At 41.6% G+C, this 25,265-nt stretch overlaps 3 protein-coding genes across 6 annotated transcripts; all 3 read right to left on the bottom strand.

The window, feature by feature from the left end:
- Window positions 1–199: 199 nt before the first annotated feature.
- Window positions 200–4,553, bottom strand: atpsckmt (fATP synthase c subunit lysine N-methyltransferase). 2 transcript variants are annotated; one of them, XM_030751289.1, is made up of 4 exons: window positions 4,032–4,553; window positions 890–1,027; window positions 729–779; window positions 200–652 (listed from the first exon to the last, which is right to left on the bottom strand). In XM_030751289.1, the coding sequence occupies exons 1-4, from the start codon at window positions 4,305–4,307 to the stop codon at window positions 491–493; spliced, it is 627 nt and encodes a 208-aa protein (XP_030607149.1). In that variant the 5' UTR covers window positions 4,308–4,553; the 3' UTR covers window positions 200–490. The 2 variants fall into 2 exon arrangements, with proteins under 2 accessions (XP_030607149.1, XP_030607150.1); XM_030751290.1 differs by lacking the exon at window positions 729–779.
- Window positions 4,554–5,498: 945 nt separating this feature from the next.
- LOC115795673 (neuropilin and tolloid-like protein 1) lies at window positions 5,499–17,302 on the bottom strand. 2 transcript variants are annotated; one of them, XM_030751680.1, is made up of 10 exons: window positions 17,131–17,302; window positions 16,881–16,946; window positions 16,228–16,362; window positions 15,894–16,142; window positions 10,308–10,349; window positions 8,918–9,045; window positions 8,204–8,432; window positions 7,990–8,103; window positions 7,758–7,902; window positions 5,499–6,642 (listed from the first exon to the last, which is right to left on the bottom strand). In XM_030751680.1, exons 1-10 carry the CDS (start codon window positions 17,156–17,158, stop codon window positions 6,114–6,116), a joined length of 1,665 nt encoding a protein of 554 aa, XP_030607540.1. In that variant the 5' UTR covers window positions 17,159–17,302; the 3' UTR covers window positions 5,499–6,113. The 2 variants fall into 2 exon arrangements, with proteins under 2 accessions (XP_030607540.1, XP_030607541.1); XM_030751681.1 differs by lacking the exon at window positions 7,758–7,902 and having other exon boundaries at window positions 5,499–6,584; window positions 8,063–8,103.
- Window positions 17,303–19,883: 2,581 nt separating this feature from the next.
- LOC115796165 (uncharacterized) lies at window positions 19,884–22,431 on the bottom strand. Of its 2 annotated transcripts, XM_030752443.1 has the most exons (3): window positions 21,893–22,431; window positions 21,140–21,257; window positions 19,884–21,050 (listed from the first exon to the last, which is right to left on the bottom strand). In XM_030752443.1, exons 1-3 carry the CDS (start codon window positions 22,351–22,353, stop codon window positions 21,036–21,038), a joined length of 594 nt encoding a protein of 197 aa, XP_030608303.1. In that variant the 5' UTR covers window positions 22,354–22,431; the 3' UTR covers window positions 19,884–21,035. The 2 variants fall into 2 exon arrangements, with proteins under 2 accessions (XP_030608303.1, XP_030608302.1); XM_030752442.1 differs by having other exon boundaries at window positions 19,884–21,257.
- Window positions 22,432–25,265: the final 2,834 nt, after the last annotated feature.

Raw genomic sequence — 25,265 nt, 5'->3', positions numbered from 1 at the left:
AATAAAAACCTTCTGATTCTGATTCTGAAATCATGTAGTTGTTATGTCCCAGTGACCATTAAAGTTTATGTAGTGGTTCAAAATAATTCCCAAAGTGCCAAGAGGTGTTTTGAGTGTTCAGCTCCCCTCTAAAACGACTCCGGTGCAACCACTGCAACTGGCACTGAAACTTCCAAGAGTTAATGAACCGTAATACTTATTACTTTATCATCACCATTTATTCTCATAGTCACACATGTCAAATATTAAATGTAGCCAGTGAACACTGGACTCAGCCTACTACAGCACCGGCCATCAATGTCAGTCAGTTTCTTTTCGCAATGCTTGTGGTTTTTACTTTTAACCGATGGATTCAACCATTCTCACTTGGTTCACACCAAAGTATTAATTGTGTGATTAAGAAATCACACAATTAAATCTGAGAGGTTGCATCCGTGTGTGAATCTTCTGCATCATGTTATTCTAGACTTGGTCTTCTGGTCCTTTTATGTTACCGGTGTGATTTAAATGTCTTTGCATCATACACCCAAACAGTGTCTATGCCCTCGCCGGCGGTACTTTCAGGCACCCATGTGGGGAAGGGGAAGCGACAGGCCACCACCTTGGCTGTGCTAGGCAGCTCACTCGCCAGTTTCAGCTCCAGCTGCTCCATCTGAAGACAGAATCAGAGTATGAAGATTACAATTTCTCAAGTCTCCACATTCTTTGCGAGAGAAAGCGGTACTCACCATTTGAGGGACTCCAAAAATGACAACATTGGAGTACTGAGCAAAACTGACCTACCAAAAAATACATAAAAAAAAAAAAAAAAATTAGAAACACACAAAATGACTAACTTTACTACAGCTGATTTCTGTAAAACTAGGACTTGTTTTCAGGAACCACTGACCTTCCACAAGTCTGAGATGTGGAAAGAGGTCGAGCGGTGGACCCCCTCTCTCCAGGCCCTGTAGCAAGAATACCACACCAACCAGGGGTTCAGCTCGAACCCTGATGCCCGAAAACCATGTTTGGCTGCTGCAATCACCTGCAAGAGGCAGAGGGGAAGCAGGGGAGTACGGTACAGTAACAAAAACCCAATGTCCCGTTTGAAAAGCATGACAACATTGGTAGGTACTGAAACGCTTTTCCTCTTTAAAGCTGTTTAAACTAAATTTTTAGTTAGAGAATGAAGGTAACCTTTGAGAAAGTCAGGTGTATGCACCTGACCTTCTCAAAGGTTAGGTCCATACGACCTCCCTGACCTATTTCAAAGTCAGGTTCCATGTTTAACCCTCTGATGTCGAAGCCATCATGGGTGGTAACCCTACGCCTAACCCTACCACAACCCTATATTTTGTAAAAAGGAAACACTCACATTTATGGGAAAAAAAGTAAATAGTTTTTGATGTGTGCCAGTTACAAAGATTATTTTATTTGTTCCTTGATTGCCAAGACTTGGAAGAACAATTTAATCAAAACAAAAATGACAAATTCTTATTGCCCGGGGTGAGAGTTAGGGTGTGGGTCATCACCGATGACCTCTTAACCCCTGACCCTCACTCTATGCTAAGAGAATGTTATTTTTGACTTTTGTTTTGGCGACCTGGGAACAAAAATTCAGATTCTATTAAACTAGTCACATTTTGCCCAAAAACCTCTGAAACATGAAGTTAGATTTACTTCTCATCAACATGACTTCCACCTCACAGTGTTAGGAGTCAAATGAAGTAACTCAAACCTGCACTGTCAGTACTGTAGAGCTAAGTCTCTGGAGCTTGAAAAAGGCGACTGGACTTCTTTTTGTTTCTTGAAGACGTTTCACCTCTCATCCGAAAGGCTTCTTCAGTTCTCAACCAAATGGTGGAGAGACCCAGGTATTTAAACCCCTGTGGGCGTAGTCCCCTGGAGGTGGTTATGACCCTCTATTGATCATGTGGGTAGGTCATAACCACCTCCAGGGGACTACGCCCACAGGGGTTTAAATACCTGGGTCTCTCCACCATTTGGTTGAGAACTGAAGAAGCCTTTCGGATGAGAGGTGAAACGTCTTCAAGAAACAAAAAGAAGTCCAGTCGCCTTTTTCAAGCTCCAGAGACTACTATGACCTGGATGACTGAGAATCTACACAGACATACTGTAGAGCTAAAGTACAACTTCTGCAACATCAGTAACTTTTGAAAATGTATTCAGAAAAAGGACTTCTGCAGTAATTACTCATAAAATGTGGTCTGATGTGGGTCTAAAACACATTACAGTAAGGATGGTAACACCAACGTGCAATTGTCCATATAAAAATTTTAATTAAATAACTGACCGGTATTAAATGTTTTTAGCTCTTCATCACATTTTTATAAATGTAGTTAGTGCACAAATGATGCAACACAGCAGCCAGCACTGGTACCAATATCAATGCTCAAAAATTTTCCACTTGTCTGCTTCAGAAATAAAATGCATTATTTCCTGAATCCAAATATGACAGTTAAAATAGCTGTTTGCCTTCTGTTTCCAAGATAAACTTAGCCACATTTTTAAGGGAAATGCATCTGTGGGTTGGGCGGCAGAGTTGAGTATGTGGGCTGCACCCATAAAAAAAAACTTGCCAAATCTTCTCTGACAATGCCAAGCTGTTTATTCTGCTATTGACTCTTGTTTGGTGTCATTTATTGGATTGGATGATTGCTGGTTGAAGAATGGGATGCCATCCCACAGCAGCGTGAGGTCACCAGCATGAGGAGGAGGTCCCAGACTGCTGTGGCTGTGTGTGGTTCTTGCACATGCTGCAGAGGCCTCAGTTAAATGAATTATTAAATTGCTGATACGTCTTGTTTCTTCAGACTTTAATCATGCTCAGCACTGCTACACAGTGGTAAACATGGCCCAGTGTCATGTTTTCTGAGACATGCTGCTATCAAAATAGGAATGAGCTAATATTTTTTCTTAAAATGGCACATTTCTCAGTTTTAACATTTGATAGGTTTTCTTTGTTCTACAGCGAATAACTGCAGTTGTAAAGCAATTTGCTGGTCATGCAGTGATTTGTAGCTCATGGTTTGTCACCGTTCCAGATTGCTGTTGTGTAGGTAACCCTCCCAAGTATTTAGCACCACATCGTGTCAATCAAATGTATTCTTCTCCCATCGGTAGTCACTAACTTTCTGATGCTAAAGTGGGCGGGTCCCCAAAAGATTTCTCAACTTCAAGATGAGCAAATGAAGCAACTACCAAAGAGAGTGAAGGATACCGCTGATTGACCTATGAGTGGGTGGTAAACACATTAGATTAAGGTAATAATTATTAGGTAATAAATTAGGGCGAATGTCCTGAAGCGACCAACCCTTTGGACAAAGCAACAGGCTGGATGGACACAGCTGAATGGTTATGTCACCTGCCAATGATACAAGTCACTGAACTTTATTGACATTCCATGCTTTCTAGCCACTACTAGTCTGCCTTTGTGAGCACCCCTTGGAGGTGCTGAAGCCTATCCCAGCCGTCACAGGACAAGAGATGTGGTAGTCCCTAGGCAAGCCCTCATTCCTTTGCAGGGATACTTCAAACTGTATGCAGAAGTTTTACAGGAGTTGTCAGGGCAACAGTCATGACCTGAAGCTTAGAAGGTTGGCCGATACAGCAAGACAAGATCCAAAGCACAGAAGTAAACCAACAAAAGAACAGCTGAAAAAGAAGAAAACTTGGGTTTATATTGTGGATGCCTCTTACTGACGTGGCCATTGTATCCTTAACCCAGCTGAGATGATGGCATCACCTGTAGAGAGCAGCCTGTAGGGTAGAGCAGGCCCCCTATTCTCCCACATAGCTACAGGACACACCTGATGGAGTTTGGTGCTGCTAAAAGAGGTTCTGGGAATTAATAAGGAAAGTGTTTTTTTTTTGTTTGTTTGTTTGTTTAGTTAGATTTTGCTCGCCTATATTGAATTTATCGACTTCGATAAATCCATGCTTTTTCCGAATGCTTTACATACTTTTTTGTTCTTGCAACTAGAAATGTATAGTTCCTTAGGAAGGTCAGAGGGCCGAACAGCACTTACTATCCTTCCATCTCCACTCCCAATGTCCACCAGGGTCCCCGACCTTGCCCGCAGCACCCTGAGGACGTTCTCCACCTGAGTCGCGGTGGCCGGTACGAACGGAAGGCAGACTTTCCTCAGGGCAGGGGCCACAAACGGGGTAGCCACCGCGTACAGAGCAACCAGCGACCCTCCCAGCACCCCTGTGACGACAAGCCCGAGGCGGCTCCTGCTCCTTCTGCCCCTGATATCCTCATTAGGCTGTCCTGAGTCCAGCAGGAGCTGCTGCCGTGACATGACGCTAGTTTAACACAGCGCACGCCGTCGATCGCTGATCTCCATGAATGACAGCTGGGACTGTGTTTAAGCTAGCAAGCGCGGTCAGTTATTCCACGGTAAATTTGTAAATGAAATTAAATCTTCTTCAAACAAACTGCAACTCCGCGTTGCCCTCAGTCGGGAAAGAAAAAAAAAAGATTATCATAATACAAAGTCCTGCTATTCGAATACCTAGGTGCGCTAAAACATGACCTGTGCAGGGCTATAATCGGTCCGGGTGGATGGCAAAGAAAAACTGGCAAACGTTCCTCCCTGCTGTCGTTCCAGTAAAGCCAGTGTTGGGCCAAAAAGTGATCGTCTGCCAGAAAGTGATTTTTGATGTTTCTATGTGCTTTTATGTGTAATGTATTTGCTCATATTGGTGAATAGAGTGTAGTCAATAAGATTTATGAAGGGCTTAGATATAAAATGAAGAAATGACCTGTTATTCAAGTATGTTTATGACTCTGCGTTATTGCACGTACATTATAATAAATCCAGTCCTCTTTGGTCACTTGAAATATCTTTATAGAGTGTAATGTCATATTTGTTCTGATTTCTGCTGCCCTCTTGGCCACATATCTCTTTAAAAATCTGGCCAATCGCAGTTTTTACCCTGATAAATAAAGAATATATAAAAGTCGCTGCCAAAAACTGATTGCAGCATCTACCTTGTGACAGAAATGTTGTTTCTTACTCAAAATGACTTGATATCATTCACGAGAGAAATGTTTGACATATTTTTCACAGATTATAGGTCAGCAAGTCATTTACAACAGTTAAAATATGGGCAATCATTTTCTGGCAATCACTTTCTGGCAGACGATCACTTTTTGGCACAACACCAGCGCTCATGCCGTGTCCCGACCGTGGATATACTAGGCTTTACGGTAAGAGCGTGGTTAAAAACATGAATAAATGTAAAAATGTAAAACATTAATAAATACAAATTTCCAACAACAAACCTAAAAATAGCTAATGAATATTCAAGAGGCCAAATGTTGATATTTTATTCGAAAGCATATTTAATATTTTTCATTCATGGCGGACTTACCGATTGTATGAGAAATCACATTCACCTGAGTGTAGCTTTTATTTTCAAATCAACCGTAAGGCTTATACACACACACGCACACACACACACAAATAAATACACCAATACACGTGCTATGCCATGGTCAAATTCAAGTAGAGGGTAAATGTTTAATTCAATAAATAAAAAGAAATAAATCAGCCACAATGTGACGTGAAAATAGGATGATATATGATACAATTGCATTTTCTTGCTTTGGTAGTGCAGACAATTTCAAACATTGGAAACACTCCAAACATTCAAATGATTCATTAATAAAATTATTTCAAATATGATTCAGTCATCCATCTGACATATTCCAGCCCAGAGTTGAAACTTTAAACACAACAAGGAACGACAAAAGGGAAAAAGGGAACTGTGACCCAGCAAAAAGGGGCATTAATCTTGGTATCTATTTGTTTAAATCCTCTGATCCGTCTCTTGTGAATTACACTGACAAAGCAGTGTAATATTCAGGAAAGCTCCTAAACTCTTTGGCCGGGGAATTACTATATAAAAAAAAAAAACACTTTTGGAACTTAGATTTCATTTTAGTTGGAGTATTTGAGAAAAAGAAACTGTACTAACCACACTCGGTAAAAAAAATTCTGTCACTTTTTGTGAACTTTACGTTATGCAGACTCCTCCTGGCCACCTGTATTTGCAACATTTTTCTGCAGTTTCATTTGGAACATTTGTTGTTGTTGTTTTAACTAGAAGTCATTAGACAGAGTACGATGGACAGTGTGGTCAAGCCCTAATGGGCCGTGGTGGATTGGATGATGGTGCATGTGGTGCTGGCTGGTAGTGGGACCATCATCCATCATTAAATCATCGTCCTCTTCCTCCGGCCTGTAACCTCCCGCCCCATCCTGTGAGTAGCTGTGCTTCATCACCACGATGCTCCGTCGACTTGTCGGCGTGTTGTGGTGAGAGAGTCGGGGCGACTGCTGGCTCACCATCACTGGCTGCAGCTGGGGCACAAGAGCCCCACCATCAGGCGCAATGGTGGCGTCCCTCACGCTCAAGTTGCTGCGGCTACCGTGGACGCTGCCCTGCTGAGAGCCGCAGTGGTGGTCGCGGATGCATTTGCTTTCGGAGCGTCGGAGCTTGTGGAACTTCTCGAAGTCCTCAGCCAGGGTGGGATCAGTCAGATCACCAGATGGGGCTCGGCGCAGAGTGCAGAGTTCGTAGTGAGGAGGCTCGAAACCGGGGTGGAGGAGGGCAGGATCAAAGTCATCTCTGTGGATCCAAAGAGGGAAAGAGATTACATGCACAACTACAGGTACAGGATACAGATACAGTAAATGTTTAGCAAAGTGTAAAACAAGCTTTGACTGTAGCTGATAAATATGTATAAATCCACATTAATATGAATAAAATGTAAGCTAAAGGACGAATGAACAAAATGCTAATATATGTGTTTCATGTGGTTCATGTGCGATTTGAAACTAAAGGTCTGTAATTCAGGCCTGTATACATCCCAGTTCAATTAGAATCTTTCCCAATCCTTTAAAAAGTCATTGTGTTATGTTATTAGCAGCAATTGGAGGACTGTTGACAAAGTAACACAATTAGTTCTAATTTATAATTTAAAGAAATGCCCTGGTTACAGTGGTGCCAGGAGGCTAAGGGCAAACCTCTCTCCTCAAGTTATCAAATGAGATTTTAGTGAACATTTAGAGCTTTATTAATAAGTTTACTTCAATCAATAGAGTTACAGGTATATTTAAGTTCCAGTACAGTAGACATGAAATAATATCAGGATTCATTTGGAATTGTATGTCACACCACTTGACAAAGTCCAGCAGACACTCTGTGTTTTTTAAAAACAGGGATTTTCTGCTTTTGTTTAAAAAATATATTTGCCCATGTGAAAATGCAAAAAAACAAGATGTCAAGCAATGCCCAGAGCATGCCAGAGCAAAAGGTGGCAATACAACCCTAACTGTACAGAGATGTTGGCCAATCACAAGCCTACAAACAATAAGAGGCCAAAGAAGATGAAGTCATACCTGCAAGACAAAATATTTGTTTTCATTGTCCACGTGTTAGGGCTTAAACAGAGTTTCTGAAAACGTTCCCCCTCGAAGGAGGCTTTGGATGTGTGGATGAAAGGCCACCAAAATATCTATGTACATCTGAACGGGGCCTTGGTGTCCTGAATGCTCTGGTTTGTTCAACAGGTAGGTGCCGTTCATGTAAGGTTTGAAGAATGATGTTAAAAGAGCCTAAAAACCACAGAGCCATTACATCCGACGATTCGTAAAAAAAAATTCAGGAATCATTCCCCTTGTCCTCTTTTTGCCAGTACCGCTGAATTTTTGTAATGAGACGTGAATTTACTGAGCTCTCACCTGCGGATGATGTATTTCTTGCGAGGCTGTTTGACCTGGATGATGACAGAGATGATGAGCAGGATGACAACCAGACCGCAGGTTACTCCAATGATAGTGAGGTTGGTGTTATCCAGATTATCCAGGATGCTCGGTTTCCTCTTCTCTGGCGGAGGAGATAAAACACAGGACAGAAATCACAGCCATGTTTTATGACTACAGCATGTACCTGGTGGCTGGAGTTTCAACATGCCTTTGCAGTGATTCTCGTCCCACGGGTAAACGCAGTTCTGGATGCCGTTGCAGACCAGGGTGTGGTTGATGCACATGTTGCTATGGCAAAAGAAAGTTTCTCGGTCACACGGAGCTGAAAACCAAAAGGCAGGAGACATACAGCAGTAGATTAAACAAATATATACATCTATAAAAGCTGTTTAATAAAATGTCAGACAGAGAGGTTGACTCACGTTCATGGAAGGTTGTAAAGAGGATTTTGAACCTGCTCTTCCTGCTCCCCTCATCTGCCCACAGTCTCACCACACCCTCAGAGGTATGCAGCATGACATCGTTGGCCACAGTGGAGCAGAACTTATTCTTTAGGTGCTCAACAGAACTGCTGCCATCATAGATGGCAACAAAGTTACGCTTGCACTCATTGGAGTTATGCATCTCATAGTCAAGAAAACGCATGTAGATCTGCAGGGGGAAGAAGGAAGAGTGCCGTGAAGGGCTCATAACGTCTAATCTTATTAGTAAAGTTATTTATTTAGGCCTGAAATAAATTGCTTCAGGACATTTTAAAGGCGGTATTAAAGTTTAAAAGGTAGAACAGCTGGCAAGTAACACTGTCCTACTGTCTCAACAAGCAGAAAATCATCCAGGAAATCAAATTATTTGCTGACACAAAGACAACATGAATGTAATGTCATGCAAAAATGTCATTTTACACTTCAGCATACCTGAGGGATAAGCTGTCTCACTTGATTACAGGGAACATCAACTAAATTATAACTAAACTCCCATTTTCTACTAACCATTAGCCCTGAAGGAAATTTAAGTAGACACAGGGTACGAGGTGTTTATTTTCCAGGTGTTTAATATTTTTAGGTGACTCAAATTTCATTTGTGATCAACAGAGATTTAAAAAAAAAAAAAAGAAAGAAATGATGAAGTATGCAGACCCTAGATCTTGGTGGAGCCCTGATGTACCATCTGCAGTCGACAGCTTCAGTCGGCTGTGCCCGGCTCTCCTTAGCTATCTGCGTTGAATCTATGTAGCCTTCCGGTCCGGTCAGCTCAAACTCACAAACTGTGGAGACGCAGCAGTTAATGGTTAAAACGTACTGGGACCATTTGCAGTCACAGAGGCAAGTTTTCTGTAGTACCTGATGAAATTTATACAACCTCAATTCTAAAAATGTTGGGTTGCTGTGTTAAATGTCAATAAAAACACAATCTCTGAGATCAGCCATATTGTATTCCCAAATGTTTAAACTGAAAGAAATGAGGTTATTTTGAATTTGAGTGCAGCAACAAGTCTCTAAAAAAGGTTTGGACAGGGCCACGTTTCCCACTGTGGAGCATCCCCTCCTCTAACAACAGCCTGTAAACATCTGGGGACTGAGGAGAGCAGCTGTTGGACCTTTAGGAGCGGAATGTTGTCAAATTCCTGTCTGATAGCGGATTCTAGCTGCTCAACCGTCCTGGGTGTTTTTGGGGTTTTTTTGTATTTTTCATTTTTCATCATGTGCCAAATGGTCCGGACTGCTGGCAGATCGGTTCAGCACCCTGAACTCCTCTACTGCAAATTTATGCTGTTGTAATAGATGTTTGAGGTTTAGCGTCGTCTTGCTGAAATATTCACAGCCTTCCCTGAAAAAAGGCATTGTCTGGATGGGAGCATATGTTGCTCTAAATTCCGTATATACCTCGCAGCATTGATGGTGTTGTTTTTCACAGATTATGTTTTGTAGGTTCAAATTTTAAACTTCAATTTTTGTCCCTTTTAGCAAAGAATCTGAAACGAGTCTTCTATTATCAAAATCAACGAACTGGGTGGGGGGGGTACTTAAGTCAGAATTTTACATACACTTTATTCTAGCATCAGTTTTGGTTATCACGGCACTGCTGTCATTAGATATATGACTTTAGAAAGGTTAGCATTACCACCAAAACTATGAGTTAACAATATCCATTATAGCACACATTCTGTTATACACTGGCCATTAATGTGTGCACTAATCACAGTAATCACTAGCAACACTGAAGGCAATGCTAACTTATAATGTTGCCTCGCTTTTCCATTATAGCCACACTGGCTAAACCCTGAGTTCACAGTAAATACATCTGTGAGCCAGTCTGATGTCTCATGTTTGCTGTGCTGTTGGACAAAGTCAACATGTACCAAAGCCTCGGTTATTCAAATGTGACACGTGTAATGTCCTGATTTAACAATTTGTTTTCTACATTGATGTTTACATACAGTCTCAGTCGAGCGCTACACTGATTTTCTGCTTTGTGAAGTACGTCTAATTTTATGTTGCATCGTGATAACACAAGTTCAATACTCACATGGTAGAGCTGGCACAGACCCAAGGGCTTTAAACTCAGGATCTACAAGCAGAACATAACAGTAGTCTTGTAAGAGGCAAATAAATCTTTTTAACATGATGTACTTCATGTATGTAGTAAACACAGGCATTCAAAATTGTGTACATATACTGTAAAGTGTTTAAACATGTTTCTGTGGCAGAAACATCAGTGCAGAAGTTTTCTAAGTGCAGGTTATGCAGTAAATCTGGATGAATATTATATGTACATATGTACCATAATGATAAATCCCCAACAACTAATGAACTATTGCGCTGGCTAACCTTGGGTAACTTTAGGTAATGAACTAGTTCTTATATAGCGCTTTTCTACTCTGACTGAACACTCAGAGAACTTATACAACACGTTTACATTTACCCTTTCATACCATTCATACAAGCATTTCCATGAGTAACTAAGTGCTTTTATTCTCTAACATTCATACACACATTCACACTCCAATGCTTGCATCAGAGAGCAACTCAGTATCAGTATCTTGTCCAAGGATACTTTGGCATGCGGCCCAGAGCAGCCAGGAATTGAACCGCCAACCTTCCAATTAGTAGGTGACCTGCTCTACCTCCTGAGCTACAGCCACCCCTTGTGTCCTGGTATTCATGTGGATTTATGTGGATGTTTAACAAAACGAGCCTTCAACCATGAGACTAGCAATGATGTAGCAACCAGAGACCGTGTAACGTCAGTATAATTATGCAACTGGCACTGACTACAGACAAAATAACAAAGTGGCTCGGTACCAAGTAAACTGACTCCCAAAGGGAGGGAGGAATACCACTGACCCATAAGTAACTGACAGCTAACATTAAGGCTTTGATTGCAAAGCTAATCCTGTTCTAATCCTCCCATTTGTCAGGTAATAGTGTTCCTCCCTCACTCTGCTTGTCAATTTACTTGGGACTGAGCCACTTTGTGCTGCTATTGGCTATTTTCAATAAGTGCATCTGGATACACTTTCAAGAGTCATATTACCTTAAAGCAGTGATTCTCAAATCCAGGCCCAGTGGCCCAGTGTCCTGCAGGTTTTAGATGCATCCCTGATCCAACACACCTGAATCAAATGGCTGAATTACCTCCTCAGTATGCAGTCAAGTTCTCCAGAGTCCTGCTAATGACTTCCATATTTGACTCAGGTGTGTTGAAGCAGAGACACATCTAAAACCTGCAGGACACTGGGCCACTGGGCCTGGATTTGAGAATCACTGCCTTAAAGGATAGGCTCCTGGCCCAACATATTATAGCATACAAAAGGTTTCCTGTTTAATCTACATTTCAATCCCAGGCTCATCTTCTAGCCACAATTCCTTCTGTTTCTTCCGTTTATCTGGGGTCGGGTCGAGGGGGCAACAGCCTGAGCAGAGAAGCCCAGACCTCCCTCACCAGCCACCTCCTCCAGATCATCCAGGGGTACCCCAAGGCGTTCCCAGGCCAGCCTGGAGATATAATCTCTCCATCGTGTCCTCGGTCTGCCCTGCAGCCTCCTCCCGGTGGGACGTGCCCGGAAAACCTCACCCAAGAGGCACCCAGGAGGCATCCTAGTCAGATGTCCGAATCACCTCAACTGGCTCTTCTCGATGCGGAGGAGCAGTGGCTCTACTTTGAGCCCTCCCGAATGGCTGCACTCCTCACGCTAAGCGACCAGCCACCCTTCGGTGGCAGCTCATTTCTGCCACTTGTTTGTGCTATCTCATTCTTTCGGTCACTACCCAAAGCTCACGGCCACAGGTGAGGGTAGGGACGCAGATCGACCGGTAAATCGACAGCTTTGCTTTTATACTCAGCTCCCTCTTCACCACGACAGACCGGTGCAGCGCCCACATGAATGCAGACGCAGCCCTGATCCATCTGTCAATCTCCTGCTCCCTTCTCCTGTCACTCGTAAACAAGACCCTGAGATACTTTGAACTCCTCCACCTGGGACAGGAACTCGTCCCTGAGCTGCAGTGGGCACTTTTCTAGCTGAGGACCATGGCCTCAGACTTAGGGGTGCTAATTCTCATGGCAGCCACTTCAAACACGGCTGTGAACCGATCCACTGCGAGCTCCACACCACCACCCAATGAAGCCAACAGGACTGGATCATCCGCAAACAGCAGAGATGAGATTCTGAGGTCAGCAAGTCAGAAGCCTTCTACCACTTAGCTGCACCTACAAATTCTGTCCATAAAAATTATCAACAGAATTGGTGACAAAATTGCATTTGAATAAAATCATATTTTAACATTTAAAAATGTAAATGTGTCAGTTACATAGGGGTTATTTAATGTGTTTTATAGCCCTGAACTTTTATTTTTTTATTCCTGTACTTGCGAAGATATGACAGGAAAAAAAATGCTGGGGTAAAAAAAAAACTAATTAAAATGTACCAAATTTTGAATCACTTCAGGGGCTTGAAGTCTGAGGGGGTCAGATTGATTTTTCATGGCTTGACTCACATGTATGTTGCAGTTGCATGTGGTGAGAGCTTCATACTCTTTATTGCTTAAATGTGTCATTTTCACCAACAAAAAAAAAAAGAAAAGGGTCAACCACAAATGTCAGGAAAAACAGATTAAAAAATCTCTGAGCCTCAAATGTAAGAAGGAAAAAACACAGGACAAAAATGACAATATTAAAAACTTTCTGCTGGGTTATGTTTACACAATCTATGTACCAGCACATTCCCTCTGCACTTATTTAAACCCACCCACCCCCTATGCAAAAAGAAACCCTGTTGCTCTTCATCAAAAAAAGAAAAACACACTTAGCACGAGGAAGGGAACAGACAGATATTTTTTTCTAAACCTTTTGTGCTGATGAATCTACTTGCTAGTTGGATTATAAATCCAGATATACCAGCTTAGCTAAATACAGATTATACTCCAGCAAAAATAAAATAAAGTTGGTTTTTTTTTGCAAGCATAAATTCTCACATTTTCCAATATTTTTCCGTAATCAGTGGTCAGGGGTTGTGATGTAAGAAGAGCAGGTGATGGATTCAACTTGGGCTCAAATCAACAAGGACTTATTAATCCTCTCGTGTTTCTAACCTATTTCTGCTCCAGGCTCAGCCAGATTATTCACATTCATTCCCATGTGTTTGCGTGTGCAGTGCAACAATACGTTACCAAAGGCTTTATGCCCAATATAAGGATGCAAAATATAAAGATGGAATAAAGGCAAGAAACAGCCTGGTTTATGAAAATCGTCCTCTTATATCATCCTGTTTGAAAATGCGTGAAACCGGCACAAAAATCAAAGTCAGACAAAATAACTGATGGTCTGATAGCTGAACAAACCTGTGTGGTAACAATGCATTTAAAGCTGCTCTTTTCAACAAGTGTGCATTATAGTTTTAACAGCTTGAATCCAAATCAGAAGCTATCAGAAATCATTCTGACTGGTTTAATGAGTGAGTCGACACAGCACTTAACTCCACATTAGAAAGATTTGCCCATTCCCGGTCACAACCAGTACATTTCTTCAATCATTTCCCATCATCATCAGTTTCTGTTCACAAACTTTAATGAAGGGTTTCTAGTGTATCCCCTCTTATATTACGCGTTTCTACTGAATGGGTATGATTTTTTTAGTTACTTAGAGGCAGCGACAAACAGACCTTAATCACGACATGGCTGATTTATGGCAAATTTTAATTGCAGTGATGTTTGTGTCCACCTGCTCCATCTTGTTAGCTTCATACACAGATAAATATGGGCAATGTAGCTTTATCAATCAAAAAAAAAAAGAACCTGACAACTATGAGATGCAGCCTATGAGAGGGAGAATTCAGCAAAAACTATAATGTAGATGAGATACTGCACAGCCACGCAAACACTAGAAACCACATCACAGAACAAAGACTGTATATATAAGATGGATGTAGCCACTGTGACATCATCCATTAGCTTTTGAAGCACCATTGTAAAACTTCAGTCTTATGCAGTGTATTTTGGCTAACTTTGTTAAAAAACAAACAAACAAACAAAACCAAAACACTGATGCATTATCAATACTCTGCTAAAGTGTTAGCCCCATTCTGAAGACTAACTGGACATTCGAGTCATTTAACCTGACCAAAAACCGCCTTGTGGCCATAACGTGCTTAAATAGGAATGACAGTAAACTTTAACTCTAAGTCGAGAGTGTGACTATGAGTTTCGCGCTCGTGTGAAATATTCTATTTCTCCACAATTTTGTGCACGCTTCTGTGCATATGGCTGAATTCATTTTCTCCTGCTAACCCTGATGGGTGGAATTAGATAGGAGATTAACATTTGGTATTAAGGACTCATTACATTTGATGTAAACACACAGAAAACAGCTTCTCCTGATCTGCCAATAATGCAAAGCATCTTAAAGGGATAGTTCATGTTAGAAGACTGTTTGAAAAAAAAGCACTTCAGTAAATATATTGAATAAAATATTTACACTGCAAGGTGATGTTTATTTACTGAAAAATGCGGTGCAATAACTGTGAAGTTGTGTCTAATATTTTCAGAAAAACCATGCTGAGCCATGACATGCACATCTGGCAATCAACCTCTGCCCTCTTTGGGAATGAGAAAAAAAAAAAATTGCATAGCATGGACTCCCAGGGCTGCAGAGTCAATAAGTGGAATAAAAAGAATGATGTACTGAGACTCAATCAAATTAAAAAAGAAAAGAGAAAGATGGATAGATGAGAGACAGACAAAGAGATGCAGATTAATCTTTGCCCCATCAGTGTAGGTGGCCTATAAAATCTGCAGTTAATAAAGCATCTGCCTCGGACTCCCTTAAGCTGCTGCTGCGGCTCAGTGCTGACAAGCTGTATTCCCCTGAAGACAAGCTTTCATTAACCGTCGTGTGTGTAGGACTGAGGGAACAAGCCCCTCTGTGTGTGTGTGTGCACATGCGCGCGTTCCCCTCCTCTTCTCTCGTTAGCTGCAGCTGGTGTGCCTGCACTGCAAATGGAAATGTGAGCACATTCCCGGCAGCATGCGACCGGACCGTTATTAAAGCCGCAGTATTGCAACTTTGTCAATTAACACGAGGTCGTAGTGTGTGCTGTTCCACATCCTTTAGTGCAATTTGAGGTCTGAAAAGGTTTCCGATAGAAAAATACAAGTGTTTATTTGTTTTACTGCACTCTAGATGACCCTGCAAACACAAAGGGGGCCAACTTTGCTTGAGACAGACAACAATGTCAAAGTGACAGCAGTGACTATGGGGAAAGGGTGCCAGAAAACGGAGACAGGAGCTTAGGGCTGTAGTAATATTCTGAACAGCTAACCCCTGAGACAGACAGAGCTGCAGCCAGTATGATGTAAGAACAGCAAGATGGCCGAATTTAGGAGGAAGTCTGAAGGCTGTTTGTGTTTTCCACGATTCTGTCATGCTCTCCCGAGAGTGTGAGCTGCTTCAAACAACTGCATAGAAATGCTTTCGGTCATCAGCTTCTCGTGCCACAGAACTGCAGGCAAAGGTCAACACCTATTTAGGATAAAACTAGCCTCTTGTCTTTAGTAATTTCATCCATTTTAATATCAAAACATCATTTAGTGCAGCTTTAAGGCTTTGATCACTCACCTTGTGTGAAGTTATACCGTGCAGAGAAACCAATGGCCTCCAGTTCACCATCAGCCACAAACTTGATGTACAAGTACCTCCCGCTGGAGTGGACGTATGACGGGCTTTCCTGCCCGCAGTAGCGACCGATTATGGGAGAGAAACCAAAGGGACCGTCGCGGACTTCAATGTGGTCAAACTTGCATTCCCAGGATGGCTCGATGGAGTACTTCTCATCAAAGAACAGGTCGATGCACTGCCGGGGAGAGGCTGCAGCAGGCCGAGGGGTCGAGAGAAGGTGGAGTTAAAAGCAGGAGCGGACAGTGGCAAAAACAAAAAAAACATAAAGTCTCACCTTCTATAATGTAGATGCATTCCCTCTCCGGTGGATATTTCTCAGGGTAGTTGGGTGAGGTGAAATACCCTCCATCAGGCTCCTTTACCCAGGTCCCACACTGCCCAGCTGGTGTCACACCTGAGTTGTTTTTTACTGGTAGCAGGTGCACAGGCAATTAAAGCATATAGTTTTACATAATTAGATCAAATACTTATATTTCTAATTTTTCCAAATCCCGTATTAGAGATTTTTTATTACATCAATTGGATTTGAAATAGTAAATGTCAAACTTTTTGTCTTTAGCTTTTGATCTGACAGATGCTGGCAGAAAATCAAAGGGTTAAAATATAATAAGACACTTGTCGGCATTACAGATTATATTCCTGTATTGACTGTGACACATTACAAGGCGTCATTACTTACGAGCCAATTAAAAACCCTCCAGAGAAATGAAGAATCAACTGGAATTCTTTAGTGGGTGCTCATAAAGCTGTCAACACATTGATCTAAAAACACACCCAGCTTGTCCATTTGAATTCGATCAAAAGAATCTAATATATAAAATACTTTGGATTAGACATTCCCCCTCACAGAGCAGAGTTATGAACCAGAGGGGGGTACCCTCTTAATTTTGTAACTAGTGTAACTACAAGAAGGATGTGACAGGATACCTTGAGCTTTTGTTTTAGTCGCTGTGGCACTTGACAGCTCAGGTGAGAGGAGGCTCGCAGCTAAAGCTGAGAGGACACAAAGACATTAAAGATGATGATGTTTGTCAGGAGGCTGCTCAAACTCACTTTAAGAAAAATAAAAACTACTAATTATACCCGACGGAGCACAGCGCAAATCAGTGGTTAATGTTCTTGTAAATTAAAGAGAAAAATCACACGAACAAGTTCACGTTTACTTCAGTGAACTTACCGATGTGCAGCATAAGTTTGCGCACCATGTCTGTTCCCTGAGGATGAGCACTTCAGTTCCTACGCCCCCTTTGCTGTGGTTTCAAAGTGTTGATCAGCCCATCAATTCTTCATAAAATCCGCCAAATCCCAGAGCAGGCGCGTCCATCCCTCTCGCCGTGCGTCCCCGACGGCTCAAAAGATTACACTCCCGTCCTCCACAAACCTTCGCAATTTTTGCTCCACCTTTAGGCTGCATTAATCCTCTGAAAAGATATAGCCTCACTCACAAAGCTGCGCCAGGCTTGGTGCCATAATCCAGCCTCCAGTAACGCAGGCAGCACCAGTCTAAAGGTACAGTTCACCGGAATCAACATATAGACAAATTTATTAATAATACAAAAATAATGAATAATAATAAAACACGTTTTTATGTTAATAAAAATGTAGGTTTAGAAATTAAATAATGAATCATTAAGTGAATAGAAAAGACAAAAGACAAACGAAGCAAACGTTGTTAGAGACCCGTCTGTGTCTTGACAGGATATTCTCATGAGTGTTGTGCCAAGAAGTGGTCGTCTGCCAAAAAGTGATTTCCGGTATTTGCCATATAAAGCGATCGTCTGTATTTAAACTGCTGTAAATGACTTTTCAGCCTATGATCTGTGAAACAGATGTCAAACATTGTCTCTCACGAGTGAAACATTTGTGTCATGAGGCAGAAGCTGCAATCACTTTGGGCAAATTGACTTTCATATATTCCTTATTTTTCAGGGTAAAAATGGTCACTGACATAAAAAAAAAAAAAAAAAAATCAGGAGAGAGCTGCCAAGAGGGCAGCAGTAATCATAACAAATAAAACAGAACAGTTCTAGTCTATTTTAAACGACGAAAAAATACTGGATTGATTGTGATGTAGATACAATAACACAGAGTCATAAATATACTCACAAAACAGGTCATTTCTTCATTTTATATATAAGCCCTTCATAAATCTTATTGAATGCAGTCTATTTACCAGTATAAGCAAAGACATTACACATAAAAACACACAGAAACCAAAACACCAGCAGTCTCTAATTTTTATTTTAATGCTGAGACAGAATATAAGTCGAAAATCCAGAAAAACAGATTACATGAAAGCTACTGATTTGCATGTCATTGAGTATTAGATCTCCTACAAACCAGAATTCTGGCTCCCAAAGATTGGTTGTGTGTCCATGTGGCACAAAGATCAACCAGTCACTCAGTCAATTAATTACAGATACTCCTCATCTGTTTGCATAAAGTACACCTGTCCACAGAATCAGTTTCTAAGACCAAAGAGCCGTCAAAGGACGTCAGCAACAAGACAATAGACCTGCACTAGTCTGGAATGGGCTTCAAGACCATCAGCAAGAAGCTTGGTGAGAAGATGGCAACAGTTGGTGTGATTATTCAGAATGGAAGAAATACACAATGACCATGAATCTTCCTTGGTCTGGAGTGAAGATGATTATGAAAAATTTGGTGGATCAGCCCAGAAGTGCATGGGAGGAGCTTGTTAATGATCTGAGACAGTTGGGACCACATCACCAAGAACACCACATTAGATGGGGCCACAACATAAGCATTATTTATTATCTATACAAAAATCAATGGCAGACCATATACAAGGTAAATAATTGTCAGTGACTGCATCTAGTTGTACGTGGAAATTGTTTTTTTTTTTTCATGTTGTTGAAGCACTGAGTATATTTAAAGCTTGTTGTAAGCGCTTTTCTTTAGATAATTATTTTTAAAGTTGAGGCGGCATGGTGGTGTGGTGGTTAGCACTGTTCCCTCACAGCAAGAAGGCCTGGGTTTGAGTCCACCTGGGTCTCTCTGTGTGGAGTTTGCATGTTCTCCCCATGTCTGTGTAGGTTTTCTCCAGGTGCTCTGGTTGCCTCCAACAACATACAGTTTGTGGGGTTAGGTTAATTGGTAATTCTCAATTGCCCATAGATGTGAAAGGTTGTCTGTGTTAGCCCTGCGGCAGGCTGACACCTCTACAGGGTGTACCCTGCCTCTCCCCCCTGTGACCCTGAACAGGATAAGAGGATGGATTTTGAAAGTCCTGGTTAATAAGGAATTTCAACTTTTATTTTTTTTAGATATAAATTTTCATGTATTTGGAAAGTTGACCAGTGAACTACTACACCAATCTTCTGAAAGCAATCATGCCAAAAGCCTGTTTACTTTCTCATAGTGCTGTGTGATATTGCAAATTTTGTTATCAATCTGATACCAAGTACACACAGGATCAGGTTGGTATCACCGATACCAAAAACTGATAATGATGTTTTAAACTTACAAAAGCAGCTCATGTAGAGGAGAGCACTGTGCCATGATTTGTGAACATCAATCTGCCTAATCTGGATACATTTGAATGACAACTGGATGACTGTGAATTTTGCGTTCCACTCCTCACAGCATTCACAATGTTGAAATTGGGATTTCTGGATACCTGTAATGTAAATGTGTTTGTCTGAAAAACATTTTGGATCAACTTCTGTTGTTTTAAATGTGCTGCATAAAGCATGATTTTGCTGTAAATAAACCTGTTAACTTTACTTCAGTCTCACATCTTGAGGCCAACCTGCTCCATAGCTCATGAGTTATACACTAATAAAATTTAAGTTCTGGTAAGAAGCTTTCAGCCAGGATGCTTTGCTGTAATTTTAAACTGTTATCCAGACACACCATTAAAACAAAGTAACATCAGATACCTAAAGCAGAAATGCTTGAGTCATTCTGTCTTGCTTCATCTTTTTATTCAACTGCAATTCAAAGGCAAACATCTTGTCTGGTCTTCACAGCTAGTCTTCTGATCATCAGTGAAACAATTCAATAATTGATCATTTATCCCGGCTGTTTTTAGGAAGTTATTAAAAAATTATCCAGACACTAAACGCATGGGCAGACAACATTACAGCAATTGTACGTTCAGCTGGAACCATAGGTTTGTGGACGAAGACACGTTTTGTAGTTTTGCCTCTGAACACCACCGCATCAAACAATCATGATGTGTTTGCAGTGCAGACTTTCAGCTTTAATTCAGGAAAAATGAAAAAGATGGAAAACAAAACAAATTAAAGCTGAAACTCTGTATTTCAGTCACACGACTGATTTAAACCCATTGTGGTGGTATACAAGCAAAGCTACAAAACATATGTCACTGTCCAAAAAAATCTGAGGTCCTAACTGTGAAATGTATTGAACGCTCCACATTACTGTTAAGCTGTGACAATATTCACACAAGTCACATACAGACCACATTATAATGACAGTCCAGATGACACCCACATAGCAGTAACAGTGGTAGCTGGAACTAAAATGTTGTATAAATTCAGGAAATGAAGCAGAGTAACCCCTGTTATTGTTATTGGTCTCCAGGGCTCAGACAAATAAGCAGAAAAAGCATGTAAGAAGAAAAAAAAACTACATCAGCTAATATCAAAACTGTGAGCCTGATTTCAGATCTCATTCTAATTTATTTGTTAAAAATGCTCGCATGGTAGTGCGTGATTTTTATTTATTTATTTGTTCATTCATTTGTCTTTAGAGGACTATTCTTGGCATTATATGGAATTGTTCTTGAACATATGTGTGTACCAATAAGTGTCTTCCTGGTGAGTAAACTGCTCTTCCCATTTTCCCAAAGCATTTGCCTTTAAGTCAAAATCTTCTTTTTGAGCACATATTTCATCTTCGTTAGTTTTTGACCATATAAGCAAGCTGATGAACTTTGTATCTTCCCATTCCATCTTGGCAGCATGCTGAAGCCATGTTGTTGATACAAGTCCATTCTTTGGCTTGCATTTCTCAAAAGCTTCTTGGGTGCGGTTGTCAGATTTTTCAATTGCAGCCAGAAAGACTTTGTCTGCCACCTCTGGGTCACAGTTGAGATTAAAGATCGGGTCCCTGGAAGGGGGTCCACCATCAAAAACGTGAGCTCTCAACTCTTTATATGTGTCATTGTCGATACGTAAGAGCTGAAACTTCAAGCTGACCTCAAAAATATGTGCCAAGTGCAGATTCAGTGAAGTGACGTCTTCCTCTATTGGTAATGTGTGGTTTACATCCAGTTTTTCCAAAGCTCGGTCTTCAGCTATCAACTGAATTAAGCACCTTAGTGAGAAAGACAGACATAGCAATCATATAAGCTCACATAGACATTCAATAACAGTTAACAGTGAAGATGGACGGAGGAGAGGTATTGATGACAGACTAGTTTAAATAGCTGGGATCAGTCTTTCAAGGTAATGGACAGGGAACAGGAGAGGTGAAGAAGAAAGTGAGGGAAGGGTGGGGTGGGTGGAGATGCCATTTCTAACCTCTATTTGATTCTCTATATTTAACAAATATGAAACCAAGACACAAATGCAGTGTGTAATAAATGGAGTATTAGCTCAGGTGCGCCAATAAAATCCGATTGATTAATTGATCATCACATCACGTCCTGATACATAAACCTTAGAAGTGAAAGAGGGTGTTCTTTCTTTTCCACATGACTGCAGTGTTGTTAAAGAAGAGCTAATGAAGCACAGTGGGAAACACGTCCCTGTCACAACACTTTTTAAAATGTGTTGAAAGCTTAAAGTTTTGTTTTTATATTTTTCCATTTTCACATTTGATCTGTTGTCTTGGTGCTATTTGTAGTTAAATGTTGGATTTCAGTGATTTACAAATCATTGCACTGTGTTTTTTAAATTTTACACAGAGCACCAGCTGTTCTGGAAGTGGGGTTGTATGTAAATTCCTACCTTTCTGTCCCCTTCCTCATCAGGGTGGGGTTGTTAGCGATGTGGGGTACTCGTCTCAAGTATTTGCTGATGGTGTAAACTTGTGGTGGGTAGTATCCGTTCGGGTCCTTGATAAACAAACCTGAAATGGGCCCCGACTCTGCCACCGGCTCTCCCCTCACCTGCTTGGCAAGAGTGTCAAACAGCACAGCCAGGGATAAAGCCACTACCCCAACACCACCGAGACTGACCTTGCCTTCCCTGCCAAATGTAGTTCTCAGGCCCTGGGTGAAGTCCTCCAGTTGCTTGGGGGTCAGGGAGGTCTGCACTGCAGTGTAGTGGTTCTTCAGGTGAAATGAAGAGTTGATGGAGAGCATTTGGCTGAAATGAGGACTGTGGTTGTGGCTTGGAAATGGGCAGATGTCACGAGCAAAGGAAGCCACTAGGGATGCATCTGCAGGAGGGCAGTGCATGTTCCCCATCCTGATGTGAATTTGAGTAGTAAGGATCTCAGTGAAAAAGCAAAAGCTGCAAAACACCAAACGCTCACTCTGTGAATGTCTGACAGACTGACCCTGCACATCACATATAAAGACATGAGTGCCTGTAGTTAATTATTCACCTGCTTCCTCCTGGATGTAACTGTGTTTGTTTTGCTCTAATGTTTGATCTGGTGGCCGTACTACCACAGTCCATGTTCACTGACTGAGAGCTCAGGGTGAAAGGCAGAGGCTAAAACTGAGTCAGGACCAGCATGTTCAAGAGTAATGTTAGTTAAAAGTCTTTCAAATAAAGTAACTTAACCACTGAATGGTCTAGTTTTGGTTAATATTTTATCAACATCAAATAGATCAAATTTAAAACAGGTAACTGTTCATAACATTTAACCAAACTATTGCCTTCTAAATGCTCCAGTCAACAATTGTTAGTCCAATAAACATTGGTGGTTAATGTTTAGACTGATTTCCTCATCTTTAAGAAGGGAGACCAGAGGGTGTGCTCCAACTATCAGGGGATCACACTCCACAGCCTTGCTGGTAAGATTTATGTGAGGGTGCTTGAAAGGAGGTGTCCACCTGTTAGTCAAACCTCTGATTCAAGAACACTTTATTATCTCGTGGATATTTGAGTGTATGTGGGTGTTTGCCCATCCAGTGTTTTGTGGACTTGGAGAAGGCATTCAACTGCATCTCTCCGGGTATGCTGTGAGGGGTACTGTGGGAGTATGGGGTGTCTGGCCTGTTGCGGGCTATTCAGTCCCTGTACAGCGAGAGTTTGGTCCGTATTGCCGGCAATAAGTCGGGCTCGTTTCCTGTGGGTGTTGGACTTTGCCAGGGCTGAGTCGGAAAAGGGTGGAGTGCCCATTCTGGCTCAGGGACAAGTTGCTGCCCCAGGTGGAGGAGTTAAAGTATCTCGGGGTCTTGTTCACGGGGAAGGGAGTGGGAGATTGACAGACGGATTGAAGCTGCGTCTGCAGTGATGTGGACGCTGCACCGGTCTGGCATGGTAAAGTGGGAGCTGAACGTGAACGTGAAGCTGTCGATTTACCGGTCAATCCACGTCCTTACCCTCACCTATGGTCATGAGTAGTGGCTGAAAGAACAAGATCATGAATACAAGCGGCAAAAATGAGCTTCCTTCAGAGGGTGGCTGGCCTCTCCTTTAGGGATAGGTTGAGGAGGGCAGACATTCAGGAGAGACTAAAAGTAGAGCTGCTGTTCCTCCACACCGAAAGGAACCAGTTAAGTTGCTTTGGGCATCGGACGAGGATGCCCTCTGGGTGCCTCTTGGGTGAGGTGTTCCAGGCTCATCCTACTGGAAGGTAGGAGATTATGCCTGGGAACCCCTTGAGGTCCCCCCGGATGAGCTGGTGGAGGTGGCTGGGGAGAGGGAAGTCTGGGCTTCTCTGGTTAGGCTGCTGCCCCTGTGACCCAGCCCCAGATAAGAGGAAGAAAGTGGATGGATGGATGGATGGATGGATGGATGGATGGATGGATGGATGGATGGATGGATGGATGGATGGATATTTTATACTGAAATGAGAACATTAATTAGTTTTATTTTCTGATTACTTTTTTTTTTTTTTACTTTGTTTTAAATTTAGTTTCAGTTAGTGTCCAGAGTGGATTTTCTTGTTTCAGTGTAGTTTTTATTAGTTTCAGTGTTTTAGTCTTTTTAATTAACATAGTATGGAGGGCATCAGGCACAATTAAGGAAAATCATCACAGGCATTCAATTAAAAACAAAAAACTTTTTGAAAGCAGGTGACTCACAGTTTGACTCAGTTTTGTGGACGTGCAGGGTCTACTCTGACTTCTGACAGTAACAAGGCAAGCAGTTTCTAAAATAATCCATCTTTTTGCAGTAGAATAAACTTTAAGTAACTTGAGTTACTAAATAAATATCCTGCTATAGTTTTTGTGCCTGGAAATTTTCTTCATTTGCAACTGTGAGCTTTGTGCTGTTTTTTTTTTTTAACCACATGGAGGTGTTTTTGTTTGGAGGTCCACTTCCATCTAGATTGAAATGTACTAATGATTTAACATCATGTCTCCCTCCGGATGGATTATAATACATTTATAACAACACACTTTTACACAAAGCCTTATTTACTTATTGCTGGCAAATATTATCATGCTAACACAAATAATGATCATGGTAAACATTACACAGGTGTGTGTAATGTTTACCCAACAGTGGGGTGAAGTTAGGACAACAAACACTGCTGTTTACTTTAAGTGAGTTCAGCACAGATTACTGGAAGTTCTATGTAGTGCTAAAAGTCCCACAGATAGATGAGCTGTGCAACGTGGTCAGTTCTTCAGTCAGGTGGGGTTGAGCTTGTTTGAACTGTATGCTGAACTAAAGCTGCAAAACTACAATTAATCTAAGAAGTTCCACATTGTGAGATTGTTATTCTAGCAGAGATCCTCAGAAATGAAGGTGCTAGTTCTCATCCCAGATGCATCACACTTGGTTGCAAACTGGTGGCCTATTGCTAGCTGGTGGTCACTGCTTGATGAATCCAACAGAACTGCATCATCTGCAAAAAGCATAGGTGAGATACTGAGACCATTCAACCTGACACCCTCCATCCCATGGCTGCCTCTACAAATCTGCTTCACAAGAAGTGAACAGAATCAGTGGAGTCCAGCGCGCACTGGGAACGAGCCAGCTAACTATCCATCCATCCATTCTCTTCCGCTTATCCTGTTGAGGGTCGCGGGGTGTGTGTGTGTGTGTGTGTGTGTGTGTGTGTGTGTGTGTGTGTGTGTGTGTGTGTGTGTGTGTGTGTGTGTGTGTGTGTGTGTGTGTGTGTGTGTGTGTGTTTGGGGATGGTTGCAGCAGATTACAATCTAGTGTCTATGAGTAGGAGTGTAGAGAGTTCAGCTTC

The sequence above is a fragment of the Archocentrus centrarchus genome, chromosome 17 (genome assembly GCF_007364275.1).
Source record: "Archocentrus centrarchus isolate MPI-CPG fArcCen1 chromosome 17, fArcCen1, whole genome shotgun sequence".
In the NCBI taxonomy this organism is placed as follows: domain Eukaryota; kingdom Metazoa; phylum Chordata; class Actinopteri; order Cichliformes; family Cichlidae; genus Archocentrus; species Archocentrus centrarchus.
The sequence above is the reverse complement of the archived record's forward strand: the minus strand, read 5'-3'. Positions and strand labels throughout refer to the sequence as shown.

What these genes read in the sequence shown, in the direction of transcription:
- atpsckmt (XM_030751289.1), bottom strand. Translation starts at nt 4,307, where the DNA reads ATGTCACGGCAGCAGCTCCTGCTGGACTCAGGACAGCCTAATGAGGAT. An exon ending in GGAGTGGAGATGGAAGGATA is followed by an intron (nt 1,028 to 4,031) that starts GTAAGTGCTGTT and finishes TGCCTCTTGCAG; the next exon opens with GTGATTGCAGCAGCCAAACA. An exon ending in ACATCTCAGACTTGTGGAAG is followed by an intron (nt 780 to 889) that starts GTCAGTGGTTCC and finishes ATTTTTTGGTAG; the next exon opens with GTCAGTTTTGCTCAGTACTC.
- LOC115795673 (XM_030751680.1), bottom strand. Translation starts at nt 17,158, where the DNA reads ATGGTGCGCAAACTTATGCTGCACATCG. An exon ending in CAAACTTATGCTGCACATCG is followed by an intron (nt 16,947 to 17,130) that starts GTAAGTTCACTG and finishes GTGTCCTCTCAG; the next exon opens with CTTTAGCTGCGAGCCTCCTC. An exon ending in GGGCTCCACCAAGATCTAGG is followed by an intron (nt 8,433 to 8,917) that starts GTCTGCATACTT and finishes TTCCCCCTGCAG; the next exon opens with ATCTACATGCGTTTTCTTGA.
- LOC115796165 (XM_030752442.1), bottom strand. Translation starts at nt 22,353, where the DNA reads ATGGGGAACATGCACTGCCCTCCTGCAGATGCATCCCTAGTGGCTTCC. An exon ending in ATGAGGAAGGGGACAGAAAG is followed by an intron (nt 21,258 to 21,892) that starts GTAGGAATTTAC and finishes TTTCTCACTAAG; the next exon opens with GTGCTTAATTCAGTTGATAG.